The sequence below is a fragment of the Vipera berus genome (assembly GCF_964194415.1).
Source record: "Vipera berus genome assembly, chromosome: 2".
NCBI classification, from domain to species: domain Eukaryota; kingdom Metazoa; phylum Chordata; class Lepidosauria; order Squamata; family Viperidae; genus Vipera; species Vipera berus.
In genome coordinates, this window is record NC_138203.1 from 49,952,604 (window position 1) to 49,967,389 (window position 14,786).

Below are 14,786 nucleotides of genomic sequence, written 5' to 3' on the forward strand. Positions count from 1 at the left end.
ATTGCTAAACAAGTGGTCATAAATTGAGGACTACCTTACAAGGTAATTAGACTGATATTATTTATTCTTGAATTAACAAAATCATAAGCAATTCAGATTCAAAAACCATATTGCTTTTAATCAGTCTGATTTGAATTATAGCATATTCTCTATATACTTTATGGTGAATCCTTAACATGATTTACTGTGAAATCATTTCTCGCCATTAGCGGTCCTCAACTTGCTACTGTATTTTACTCAAATTCTTCTTCATTAAAATAAAATATCAGCATTAAAATATCATTTTTATCTTTGGTTCCCCGAAGACTAGATTCTGCCTCTAGGCTGCTTTTACTATAATTTATTATGTTCTTAAGGATTCCCTAATGCAGCCCTTTATGCAAATTTAAAATTATGCTTTTGTTAATGGATGCTACTTTAAAGTATAATAACTAAAATCATATTTAAATAGAGAGATTTGTGTGTTGGAAAATTAGATTCCTCCACCGTTCCATTTACAAGAGTGTTAAAAAATGTTTGTATTAATTATGAGCCCTCCTTTATACTTTTATTGTTTTCTCTTTTGATGCTGCAATTTTGTAGTCCTTGACTTATGACCATTCATTTAGCGATCATTCAAAGTTATGAATGGCACTGAAAATATGATTTATGGCTAGTTCTCACACTTATGACCATCACAGCATCTCCATGTCATGTGATCCACATTCAGGTGCTTTGCAGTTGGCATGTATTTACAACAGTTGCAGTATCCTGGGGTACGTGATCACCACTTGCAACCTTCCCAGTCATCTTCCGATAAGTAAAGTCAACGGGGAAAGCTGGATTCGCTTAACCACTGCAGTAAAAAAGATCATGAAATTGATGCAACTCACTTAACAACTAAGTAATGGAAGTGCAGTCCCAATTGTGGTCATAAGTTGAGGACAACCCATGCTAAAAACAAAACAATGGTAAAAGTATTGGGTGACCCAGGAGGGTGACTCAGATTTAAGCCTCTATTTTATAATGGAGTTCATTGAGTGACTTTGGGTCAATTTATTTTTTTTAGCCTAACTAACCTCACAAGCCTGAGGCCACAGATTTAAAATTAAAAGAAGCTCCTGTCTAAGCCTATCAGAGAAAAAGTTGGAGATAAAGACAATAAATAAATACTCTTTTAGAATATACTTCTTTGATAACCATATGGAGCAAGAGTGGAACATAAATATTTTAATTAAATACATGCTTTTCAGTGTAGCAAAAGAAACTCATCCAGTTTTACTACACTTCATCCCTTTTTAAAAACAGTTTCACTAGATTCGTGCATTTGCTATATTATAAAATGGAAAAGATGCTTTGTGAACTGATTTTTTAAAAAACCTTACCTTGTTAACAAATAATAGTAAATTATTAACCTTGTATGCCACCTGGCTCTCAGCCATTCTGGGTGGCTAAAAGACTGGTAAATCTGATAATTACATCTATTTTATTTAAAAATCGTGTAAATTTCACTTGTTCATTTGAATATGCTGTTAAAACCAGATTATCTATTTATTACAAGCACTGTTGTGCTGCTTCACACTGTTGAAAAGATATAACGCAAGAAAACAGCAGGAAGTAATAGAAATGATTATATTTCTCATCTCTGAGAACTGAGCCCCAAACCATAATGTTGTATTAGGAAGCATTAAAAGAAAAGGTGAAATAATCATAGAAAGCATTATCTAAAATAGTGTCCTGTGAAGTGAAGAGAAAAGGGAAAGCTTTGTATCTGTGGAGCTAAAGAAGTGACAGATAGTAATTTCCTCTGGGCACATCAGACATGATTCATGAAAGGAATTCATTTGCCCAGAAGAAATGCAGATGCATGTCAGTGGCAAAAAGTAGAGGTTATAGCTATAGATCAGACATGCCAAACACAAGGCCCGGGGGCCAGATCCGGCCCACGAAGTGGTTTCATGTGGCCCGCGAAGCCATCCTGGAAACAGTGAGGGAACGGCCCCCACTGCCTTGGCCCTGGCCCAGAGACCCTCAGATCTCTCCCACTGCTGCCCAGGCCCCCATAGGCACCCTTGATGCCAACGATGTAGAGCTGGCCACGCCCACCCAGTAGGCCATACGCACTCTAGCCACACCCACCCAGTAGGCCACGCCCACCCTGGCCATACCCACCCGGCCCCCTGAGGGCAACCGCAATGCTGATGCGGCCCTCAATGAAATTGAGTTTGACACCCCTGCTATAGATAAGAGAAAGACATGGAGTGGGACCACTGGTTATTAGAAGAAAAAGTGCAAAGTCAAGAACAGTGTTATGCTGTGGATTAGAATGAGGGCAAAGGAGGAAAATTTTCAGCAGTAGGAAAAGAAATCAATCTGGAAAAACATAACTACCGGGTATATATACTGAAAGAGACGTAAAAAGAAAAAAAGAGTATATGAATAGAAGTAGTGCTTGACGTGGGTGGACTGGCACATTCCCACTTATTTTCAGGAAATCATCATTCATTTTAGCCATCCCACTTCTTTCTTGTTCTACTTTGAAATTCAAGAATTTCAGCTCTATTCTTGGTCACCCCAACCAAAACCAGATACCTGGTTAAATTGGCACTGGAGAAAAAAATGGTGTCACAGGTGGACAATACATCTTGTCAGCCTGTCAGGTCTCAACTGTTGCTAATAGGAGAGAGAATAATGAGACAATTCCTGGAACAGAGGCAATGTGGATCCGAGTAGAGCAAAGAAGCACCAGATTAGAGAGAAATGAAGGAGGAATGAGAAAGAAAAGACAGGATGGAATATAAGTGAGTTTCTGTACAGAGAGAAAAAAGAAGGAAGGAAGGAGAGAAGAGCAGAAAAAGAAGGAACTAGTGGAAAGAAGGAAAGTGAAGAACAAAAAAGCTTGGTGAGAAAAGAAAGTTGCACAATGTCACCAAAGGAATATCATTCTAAAATGAAAATAGGAAAGACTTCATTCCTCTATGGGGGAGGCTTGGAAACATCTTTCAACCATAGTCCTCCAGGATCTAATTGAATCCTGCCAGAGGCTTTTGGCTGAACTCTAGGAGAGTCCTCATCAAAGAATGAAGCTAGCACTGGGACTTCCGGTGGCGGTGCGGCGCCGGAGACAGCCGTTTCGGGCTGCCCGCTGCTCAGCTGAGTTGTTTTCACCCGAAACAGCGCCGATCAGCTGTTCGGGTGGATTTGAAGCCCCCTCCTCGGGAGAAGAGGAGGGGGTGAGGCCCCAGGTAGGGGTTGAGTTCTCCGGGGCCGCCTGAGCTCAAAGCTTGGGCGGCTGAAGGATTGAACTCCCCCGTAGCCTGGGTTGCTCCCAGCTGTCCAGCGTCTCTGCTCCGGGATTTTTGGAGCAGAGCCAGGCGTTTGCGACCACCCCTGCCAGAAGGAAAGACCTTGAAATAAAAGGAGCAGGCAGAGCGGTACAGGAGGTTAAGGTGAAGAGGACTTTTATTTTTACTCTCTAGCTTAATGGACTTTATAAACTTAAAGTGAAAGTGCGCAACAAGTGAAAGTGAAAAGATGGCGGCTAAACCTCCCTCAAAAACTCTTCAGAGTGCGGGAACTTCCCCGGTGCAACAGACATCGTTGCAAGCTTTGCTTCCTCCTGCTGCACTGACATCGAAGGATTTAGAAGATGCTTTGGAAAAACAATCCCAGGTAATATCAGAAATGCTGGGTGACAAGTTGGCAAAGGTGGAGGAGAAATTGGAGAAATTGGAGGAGAGGATAGAAGAGAGGTTTAGTGCGATGAGGGTAGACATTTTGTCTACAGTGCAAAGCGTGGCTGAATGTGTGCAAAGTTTGGACGAAAAAGTGGAGGATCTGAGTCAAAAGAATGCTATATTAGAAGTAAAGGTACTGGAGAATGAAGATTTAAGGGATAGAATGGACGGAGAATTGAGTCTTGTCCAGTATCACCAGATGCAGTATGCTATTAGAATCAGGGGCTTAAAAGAGAATCCTAAAGAAGACCTAAAGCAGCTGATTTCTGAGGCTTTGGAAGAAGTATTGGGTCAGCCAGCATCTGAAATAAAGGGATGCATGGATAAAGTCTTTCGTGTAAACTCATGGATTGCTAGACAGAGAAAGCTACCTAGAGATGTGGTGGTTTATTTTACAAAGAGAGAAACCAGAGATGAAGTTATTCAAGCCGCTTATGATACTAAAGTTGTGATTGCTGACCAAGAAGTTTTGGTTTTAAAAGAAATTCCTCCAAAGATTTTAAGGAGAAGGAAGGATTTTGCATTTCTTGTGCAAGAACTTAAGCAACGTGAAATAAAGTTTAGATGGGAGATTCCTGTTGGATTGGTGGTGATGTATGAAGGTAAAAGATACCGTCTGGTTACTGTGACACAGGCACGTGACTTCTACAATAATGTTTTAAAAGCAACCCCACTATCACTTCTGGAAGCTGCAAAGGGATTTGGAGAAGGGAAATCCCAAGAGGCTGAAGGTGGACAGAAAGAGGAGAATGGTGCTGGAGGGGATCAAATTATAGCCTCGTTGGCTGTTGCTGGAGAGCAGAGGGTGACACGTGCCGCTTTAAAACGAGCAAAACAAATAATAGAGCAAGACCAACAGAAGTTTATGGAACTTTCAAAGCGTACTTACAGTGAAGCAGTGGGAGGAGCGCGGCCCAAAGAAGACAGAGGGGCTATTAAAGATGTGCTCCAACAGCTTCGGGATGCCACGCATGGCGACTAAATTTCTAACCTGGAATGTTAATGGACTAAATTCACCACAGAAGAGAAAGAAAGTTTTTCAATATTTAAAACAATTCAAGATTGATGTTATATGTTTGCAAGAAACGCATATTAGGGCTATGGACCAAAAGTATTTATCGAACTCAAGATTGGGCACGCAATTTGTTGCATCTGCGATGAATAAGAAAAATGGAGTGGTTGTTTATGTTAAAAGCGCTTTATCAGCGGAATTAATTGAAGCAGATAAGCATGGAAGATATGTTATGATAGATTTGCTGCTTGAAGGCAAAAAAACGCTTTTAGTTGGACTGTATGCTCCTAATCAACAGCAAGCTGATTTTTTTTAGTTCACTTCATACAAAGCTTACTCAATTGGATTACAAATCGTTTATTTTTATGGGGGATTGGAATGGTGTTTTGGATGTACAGATGGATAAGGCTGGTTCTTTTAAGCGCTCTCCGAGTCATGCCAGATTGCCTAAATCTTTTTTTGAAATGAAGGATGATCTGGAACTGCGAGATATTTGGCGTGACACTCACCTGCATGAAAAGGATTATACTTTTTTTTCTGATAGACATCAATCTTTTTCCAGGATTGATTTTATTTTGCTGACTAATGATTTTTTTTCTAGGATTAAGAAGGTAAAGATCTGCGCAAGAGCTATTTCTGACCATAGTCCAGTTTGGTTAGAGATCAATAAGGACAATAGAGATAGGCGCTCGTGGCGCGTAAATGAGAACTTGTTTAGAAATCAGAGAAATGTGGAAGAATGTAAACAGCGGATGAAGGACTTTTTTGAAATTAATATGAATAAGGATACTTCTATGGATATGGTTTGGGATGCTAGCAAGGCCTATATGAGAGGGGTGTTGATATATATGAATAACAAACACAGACGTACTTTGGAAGCCAGAAGGAAAGAATTGGAGAACGAAATTAGGGAAAAAGAAAAGGCCTTGATCTTGAACCCATTGGATGTGAAGGCTAAGGAGGTTATTAAGCTATTAAGAGGACAATTTGACAAATTAATGGCTGACCAAGTGGCAACCAATTTGCGGTTTGCTAGGCATAATACTTTTTGCAATGCTAATAAGCCAGGTAGATGGCTAGCTTATAGACTTAGGAAAAAGCAAAGGGCTTCTAATATAGACAAAATTGAACATAAGGGAAAGGTGGTGTTTCAACAGGATCTCATTAAGGAAGCCTTTCTGGACTTTTATTCTAAGTTATATGCTAAGGAGAAGATTAATGAAAAGGATATTGATGTATATTTGGAGAATGCTAGCATCCCGGTTTTTACGCAGGCACAAAAAGAGGAGATTAACCAATTAATAACAGAAGAAGAAATTCTTACAGCAATTAAGGAATTGAAGTTGGATAAAGCACCAGGTACGGATGGTTTGACTGCGGTTTATTACAGAAATTTACAAATGGAGTTGATAAAGCCATTAAAGGAACTGTTTCAGATAATTCAGAGAGGGGGAAAGGTGCCTCCGTCTTGGAGAACTGCTTTTATTTCTTTGATTCCGAAGGAAGATCAAGATGTTACTCAAGTAAAAAATTATAGACCGATATCACTTTTAAATACAGATTATAAGATATTTGCTAAGGTGTTGGCTAATAGACTGATGAGGGTTCTGCAACAGGTGATTCATGGGGATCAAACTGGGTTTATCAGTGGTAGGCAAATGAAAAATAATGTGAGGCATATAGTTGATGTGTTAGAGTTTTTGGAAAGGAATAACCAGATCCCTGCGGCGCTAATTTTTCTAGATGCGGAAAAAGCTTTTGATCAATTGAATTGGCAATTTTTGATGAAAGTTTTAGATAAAATGAATTTTGGTGATAAATTTTTGCAACCAATTAGGGCATTATATCAAAAACAAACTGCCCGAATAATAGTTAACAATAGCTTGACTGAAGCTTGTAATATTGAGAAGGGCACAAGGCAAGGGTGTCCGTTATCGCCTTTGTTATTTGTGTTAACATTGGAGATATTATTGGTAAAAATACGGAGTTCGGAAAGAATTAAGGGGATACAAATTAGAGATCAGGATTATAGATTGAGAGCGTTCGCAGATGATCTGGTTGTTACAGTGACCCAGCCAGAGAACTCTGTTGTGGACCTGATGGAGATAATAATGCAATATGGGAAGGTTTCTGGATTTAAAGTTAATGTACAAAAAACTAAAATTCTGCCCAAAAATATGACAGTATCGCAAAAGGCCCTTTTAGAAGGACTAACTGGATTTGAGATTGTTAAAAGGGTCAAATATTTGGGGGTGTTTTTGTCACCCTCTAATACAAAGTTATATAAAAATAACTATGAAAGATTGTGGGGAAAAATCCAAAAAGAAATGGAGAGCTGGGAAAAATTGCAATTGTCTTTGTTGGGGCGAATCGCAGCAGTGAAAATGAATGTCCTGCCTAAATTTTTATTCTTATTTCAAATGATACCGGTTCTTAAGAAAGATTCTAATCTGGAGGAATGGCAGCGAGGTATGAATAAATTTGTTTGGGCAGGGAAAAAGCCACGAGTTAAACTTAAGATTATGCAGGATACTCGTGAAAGAGGTGGTCTTAAAATGCCCAATCTTAAATTATATTATGAAGCTGCTGCGTTAGCAGGAATAAGTGATTGGATTAATTTGACACAAGAGAGATTATTAAATCTTGAGGGCCATGACTTGTTGTTTGGCTGGCATGCATATTTGTTGTATGATAAAAAGGTAGATAATGTGTTTAAAGCGCATATTTTAAGACAAGCATTGTTGAGAGTTTGGAAGAAGTACAGACATAAGTTAGGTTGTAAGATACCATTGTGGGCAATCCCAAAACACGCAATAGAAAATATAAATGTTGGTTTCAAACATGATGTGACTACGTATAAGGAGATTCTAAGTTTGGAAAGAAATGTTTGGTGTCTGAAACCGTATAGTCTCTTGCGAGATGAGAAGATTGTTCAAACTTGGTTCCAATATATTCAGCTACGGGCCAGGTGGAAAGAAGATCAGAAAACTGGTTTTACAATGACTGATGAAAATCTGATAAAGCAAATTAGAAAGCAGGGTCCAGCACATATCAAACGGATATATCTTGCATTGATAGAAATTGACTCAGAAACAGAACTTGTTAAAGATTGTATGATAAAATGGGCCCAAAACATTCAAGAAGTTATTACAATGGACACGTGGGAAAAGATCTGGGTGAGGAACGTAAAATTTACACAAGCTCAAAACTTAAGAGAGAACTTTTATAAAATGTTTTATAGTTGGCATCTAGATCCTAAAAAGCTTGCAAGTATGTATCCGAATTATCAGCCCAAGTGCTGGAGGTGTGGCGATGAAGATGCAACATATTTTCACATATGGTGGACTTGTAAAAAGGTTAAGGCCTTTTGGATAAAAATTTGGTGGAACATGCAGAAGATCTTCAAGCAAAGGATAAAGTTTTGCCCGCAATTTTTTTTGTTAGGTATAATTACAGATGCTGCGGTTGTGGACACTAAGTTGATGTTGAATTTAACTACGGCAGCAAGACTCTTAATAGGTCAATATTGGAAGAAGGAGGAACTGCCGACTATAGAAGAATGGACTTTAAAGGTTTCTGACCTGGCAGAGATGGCAAAGATTTCGGCTTATTTGAAAGATCACTCGCAAGAACGTTACATTATGGAGTGGAGAAAATGGATTGAGTATATCCAGAACAAATATGGGACTAAAAAGTTTCATGTAGCATTTGAATAAGTCTTCCTTTCTTTTCTTTTTTCTTTTTTTATATTTAGTAGTAATAGTGTTTGTAGTTATCCTATATGAGCTAGAGAGTGATAGATTTTAGAGTTTATGGTTGTTAGCATTTGGATGTTTATGAGTGTTTTTTTTTCTTTTTTATACCCTGTACTTAGCTCTGGGAAGTCGGGGGGGGGGAGGGGGGGTAGGGAGGGATGGGTATGGGAGGGGGAGGGGGGACTGTTAAAGATAAAATGTATGTTAAAACTTTTTACTAAAAAAAAAAGAATGAAGCTAGCACTGATGATGTTATCTAGTTTGGGTAATGAAACATCTGCAAGAAATAAGCAAGCTCAGAGAGCACCAAGGACCCCTCAATGAAGCTCTTTCCTAAAAATCTGTTAACTCAATTGTTATGAGGGAAGAACTAGAGCCAGGGTATTCAACCTTGGCAAATTTAAGACTAGTGGATTTCTCTCAGAATGGCTGGTTGGAGATTTCTAGGAGTTGAAGTCTTAAAGATGCCAAGTTTGGACACCCCTTGTTGTGTAGTGGGTTTTGGAGAGCAGGAAGGACGCCGAGACGATGAGTACAGCATTATTAGATGGAAGTGACTGTACTGGGGAATAGGGGTTACCTGCAGTCTTATATATACCTGGCCAGTACCTGGCCAGGTACACAACCAACCAATCAGTTTGAACCTCTGTTTCCCGCCGAAACTCATTCCCGCCAAAACAGTTACAGTTCAACGCCTCCTGGTGGTGGCTGCTATGCAAGTGCTTAAGATGTTCCATTAAGCCTAAGACATAACACCCCTGAACTAGAGTAAAGTTCCCTGGGAGGGAAGAGAAAACAATTTTGGCAATGCAGTAGGAATCATAGGAGCTTACCTGATTTTTGGTCCCCTGAGAATACAAGCAGCTGAAGATTCAGAAACTGAGATCAGGCTAATTGTCTCTTGAATAATGGCAGATGGCATGATGTGGAAATGCTGGAGGCTTGAATAGAAAAAATGTCATTTAAATGAAACAATGCACTCTATGTCTGCTCTCACTCTGTATATTTCCTGTTACATCCCAGTTGCTCAGTTTATCTCCTCACTGAAATTCTTCTAATCTGATCCTCTGGATTCCCTGGGCTATTGAATTTTTGGATGGTTGTAGCTGCTGGCTCTTCGGCTTTGAAACGGAGATGAGCACCGGCCCCTAGAGTCGGAAACGACTAGCACACATGTGCGGGGGAACCTTTACCTTTACCTTTACCTTTTAGTTTAGACCAGGGGTAGGCAACCTCAGCTCTTTTATGACTCATGGACTTCAACATAGCTGGCTCAGGAATTCTGGGAGTTGAAGTCCATGAGTCATAAAAGAGCCGAGGTTGCCTACCCCTGGCTTAGACCGTTCCTTGATATTCATCTGCCCTATGTGAATCTCATACTGGGTCACTTGCAGCAGAATAAACCAAACTTCATCCAATAAAGATTAGAAATATTAAGGAAGACAAGATTTAAACCACTGGATGTGCATCTGCACATGAAAACAATCCTTGTATTCATAAGAAGTAAAAGTTCTCTCCTACATTTATTGGACAGAGAAGTGTAACTGAATCACAGACTCAAAAGGACTGAGTTATGAGTGCATTTCTGAAATTAAAAAAAAGGACTGAGTGATGAATAATGTACATTTCTTTTTTTTTTAATTCCATTTATATTCCGCCCTTCTCCGAAGACTCAGGGCGGCTTACAAGCTTAGCAGTAGCTAAGTTAAACAACACAATTTGACAGGATTAGGAGGTCTTAGACACAAAGTTGGAAGCGTCCAGTAACTGCAGCGGTGCAGCTAGTATTGGGCACATCTTGATATATCTGTATAACATCCCTATTTTGCGAGCTGCAGTTGTAGCTGCTCTCAACGATGCTTTTATCACTCCAAAAACCCTTCTAGCCCTGAGCCTGGTTCTTTGTGGGACTGTCTGTAGCCATTTATTTTTGCTCAACCAATAAGATATAACAGCATAGGAGTTGTTCAGGTCCTGTCTTTTAAGCAGTGTCATTGCTGGGACCCAGGAAATGGGCTTTCTTTCTTGCTGTGCCTGCTCTGGGGAATGGTATTTCATAATTTGTTTAATGCTTTATTATATTTGATGGTTGTTCATTTTTATTGGGTTAAAGTTGTTCAAATTGTATGCCACCCTGAGTTATTTGTCAAGAGCCTGCCATATTAAAAAACAAACAAATATATAGCCAGAAGAAGCAAATGCTACTTGATACGAACTTGCAAGTTCTTTCAATTTCACAGACAAATGACAGAGGTCAAACTAATTACAAATTGATCAAGACATTTGGTTAGAAATAGTGAATAGTGCTAGAAAAAAATAAGCACCTGTGCAAGGCATCTCCAAGTATACAATGCAATGTCTTCAATATACATTCTGGGTGTTTGTCATTAAGCCTGATCATAATAATTGCTTCATGCTCTTTATTAGAAAATGGATATATACATATCTTTAAAATTTATAATTAAATAACTGATTTTCCTCCTTCATGGATTACTGCCTTGTCATGGCGAAGGGGCTTGCGTAATTCAATGAAGCTATGAGCATATCATCTTGCCTGATCCCATGTCCAAGTAAAATCCAGGTTCAGAAAACTAACATCTTCTCTATTTCAAGTGGAAGTCATAGCTACTTAAAGTTCTAACCTTGTACTATTTTGCACTGATAAAAAAGGAATTTAATATTGCTCTTCAATTTGCTAGCATTTGACTATTTCCTTCCATTCATTCATTCAGAGATCATAGAGAGCCAGTTTGATTTAGTGGTTAAGACACCAGGCTAGAACGCAGGGAATTGTGAGTTCTAGTCCTGCCTTAGCTGTGAAAGCCAGCTGTGTGAGTTTGGGCCAATCACTCTTTCTCTCAGGCGGGGGGGGGGGGGAGGCAATCTTGGCTCTTTTATGACTCATGGACTTCAACTCCCAGAATTCCTCAGTCAGCTATGCTGATTGAGGAATTTTGGGAGTTGAAGTCCATGAGTCATAAAAGAGCCGAGGTTGCCTACCCCTGTCTCAGGCTAACCAACCTTACAGGAATGTTATTGTGGGGAAAATAAAAGGAGGGAGGTGTGTTGGATATGTTCACCATCTTGAGTTATTTGTAAAAATAACAAAGGTTAAGGATGCAAATAAATAAATAAATAAAAATGGAGCATTTGCTAATAGCATGCTTTTTCCATAAAATATTTCATTTTTTTTCATGTAAGCAGATTTTTTATTTATATCTTAATCATAAATATTGATTATGTAACCAGGATAATGCTGATTAATTTCAAGTAATACATTCAAGTTGATTCCTTCCTTAGGGAAATTTTGATTATTTTGATCTCTCATATGGAGGCTTTCTTTTCTTTATACTTTAAAATATATCATATAGAGAACATAACAATTCGAATGAGGCACTTCCTGATTAGCTCTGTATCTGGGTGGTTAGCTTTATACCTGGATGATCCCATCTTGCTATTGCCCCTGGACAGCACACCCTATTAATTTCTAGCTCTGCAGTAGCACAGAGGGCATTGTTGCAAATATGTTTTTACAGTGGAAACCTGAGGCTTACAGACGGCCAGTTTCCGATTGTATAGCACCCTGCATTAAAACCAAATGACTGATTAAACATATCACACCAAACCACGATTTACTTAATCATGTTATGATGAATTAACTATAATGGAGTGGTACTTCATTTGTATTGACCACTCAGTTTAAAGTTCAACCCACATTTATTCACATTTTGACTGCAACTCACTGTTTTACCACACACAAAGATACATACACAAAGTACACCATTTGCACTGCATTCAACCTTGTCCACAAAAAGTTGGATCAAACAGTAACCAATTTAATCCACTTTTTTCTCAGGCCCCCTTGGGAAGGCCACAAACAAAATTTATTTACAGTTGCATCTTGATACTCATGGACTATAAACCACTGTGGTTAATGGTGATTGTTAGACTTTTTTCATTTTCTAGATGAGGTTGCAAGTTGTTTTTGATATTACAAATTACACTTTTTTAAATTTTCAGTGCATGAAATTTATCTTATTTCTTAGATTTACATTCCACTTTTCTCCAGAAGTCAAATCCATATACATAATAATACACAGTATTATGAAAATTTATTAATTGTATGAAATAACATTGCATACCCTCACTTATTCCTTCTAGTATTTACATGCCAATGGAATTGTTCACCGGGATTTGAAACCAGAAAATTTATTGTATGCAACTCCAGCTCCAGATGCACCTTTAAAAATAGGTAATTGATAATTGGTAACTTTTAGTAGCATCCTTAGCAAGTTGGTACTACTGTGAGACCTCAGAATCAGCAAACGTTAACAGACATAACCAAAGCAAAGTTTAGGGTGTACAGTAAAATAAGCTATAAACCATGACAATAGCAGATAAGTTGCACAAAACAAATTTCTAGAATAAAAAGAAGCAGGTAGAGGCAATACATGAGTTAGAAACAAAGTCACTTGGTTCATATTGCAGTCTTGTACAATTCCCGAAGAATGAAGCAAGTTAAAAATAACTATGTCTGATGAAGGACAAAGCTGCTGTTAGCCAATCAACCACTGCTTGTTCCTAATTAGGCACAGGAAGATGATATATATAAGCAGCTTGACAAAGAACTTGTTTGTATCTCAATTTTATCTTCTCCTCTAAGAGAACACTTTGTGATCACAGATCAATAAAACTTTAAAACTTCCTTCAGTTTTAGGTTTCTTGCATTTAACAAGGGAAAAGTTACTTGCTGTATTGATTTCATGTTGAAAGAATTAATTAATTAATTTCTTCTCTGTCATATTTTCATTCTGTCCCCTTTGTGCAGACAGCATTCCAGACCCAAAGTCTGATTCACAGACTACTGCATGCAACCATGATTCTTTGAAATTTGAAAATAATTATTCTTATCTCCTCTAAATTTACATTTTTTCATACAATAATAGTTTGTGTGCTTCAGACGCCTCTTTTCCCCTATATTTCAGTGCATCCTGTTTTACAGCTAGACAGTGGAACATTATTCAGTGATGATGATGTGTGTTTAAAAGACATGCAGTTGGGAAGAAAAAGGGCAACCATACAACCTGTTTTTGGTACTTTGCCACATTGAGTTGAAGGGCTTCCTACCTGATTTAGAACATTGATTTGCTATGTCTAATTCAACAATTATTTCATAAGAAATATAATTTTCTGATTTTGTTTAACAGCTGATTTTGGACTTTCCAAGATAGTTGCAGATCATGTTACCATGAAAACAGTATGTGGAACTCCAGGATATTGTGGTATGTTTCTGAATTTATCTTATTTTAGATCTGTTTTATTTGTATTCTGTTGTTTTCACTTCCTATAATTTCTAAATTTAGCAATTATCACACTAAAAACAAAAAACCCTCAGTTCATATTAAAATATATAGGTCTATATTGTATTCAAGGGCTCAGTGGGTTAGGATGCTGAGCTTGTCGATCAGAAGGTCGGCAGTTTGGCAGGTCAAATCCCGAGTACCGTGTAGCAGAGTGAGCACCTGTTACTCATCCCAGCTTCTGCCAACCTAGCAGTTCAAAAGCACGTAAAAATGCAAGTAGAAAAATAGGGACCACTACGGTGGGAAGGTAACAGCGTTCCGTGCGCCTTTGGTGTCTAGTCATGCCGGCCACATGACCACGGAGACGTCCTCGGACAAGCGCTGGCTCTTCGGCTTTGAAACGGAGATGAGCACCGGCCTCTAGAGTTGGAAACGACTAGCATGCATGTGCGGGGGAACCTTTACCTTTACCTTATATTGTATTCACTTATTCAAAGTATCATTTATATACTGAAGTCATATACTAACTATAACTCTATATGGTTAGCTATAGTATGCATGTCCCAAAGCTGCATTTTTGCTTAGAGAGACCATCCAGATGGAAGCATGAAGTTTCTGGTTAAATGTAACAGTTTGTAATACAATCAAATCTCAATTTCACAGACTTCGGTTTAGTGGATCATAGATGCAACGTTTAGATTTTTAGATCAGACTTCACCCCTTGAAATGGTCTGGATAATTGTTGTATTTTATTCCATTTGCATTGTAATACTCACATTTTCTATATTTTGCATAAATTTCTACCATATGCACAACATTCGCATGTTCATGTAAATAACAAATAAGGTGAATATAGTTTCTTGGTGTTAGAAAGAAATCTTACCAGGTCCATTTCCAAGTCAGGAATAAAGAACGCAAGAAGTCGCTTCGATCAAAGTTTATTGCAAGGGCCTAATACACAAAAATACCATGGAGGCAGCCATGGTTAGGTATTTCTCAA

At 38.4% G+C, this 14,786-nt stretch overlaps 1 protein-coding gene across 2 annotated transcripts in view; it reads left to right on the forward strand.

The window, feature by feature from the left end:
- CAMK4 (calcium/calmodulin dependent protein kinase IV) overlaps positions 1–14,786 on the forward strand; it is an 81,764-nt gene that overhangs the window by 59,174 nt on the left and 7,804 nt on the right. For both annotated transcript variants that reach the window (XM_081316236.1, XM_081316237.1), the window contains 2 exons: positions 12,645–12,735; positions 13,691–13,765. In XM_081316236.1, the coding sequence (XP_081172362.1) occupies positions 12,645–12,735; positions 13,691–13,765 (166 nt within the window). The remainder of the gene's footprint in view (positions 1–12,644; positions 12,736–13,690; positions 13,766–14,786) is intronic.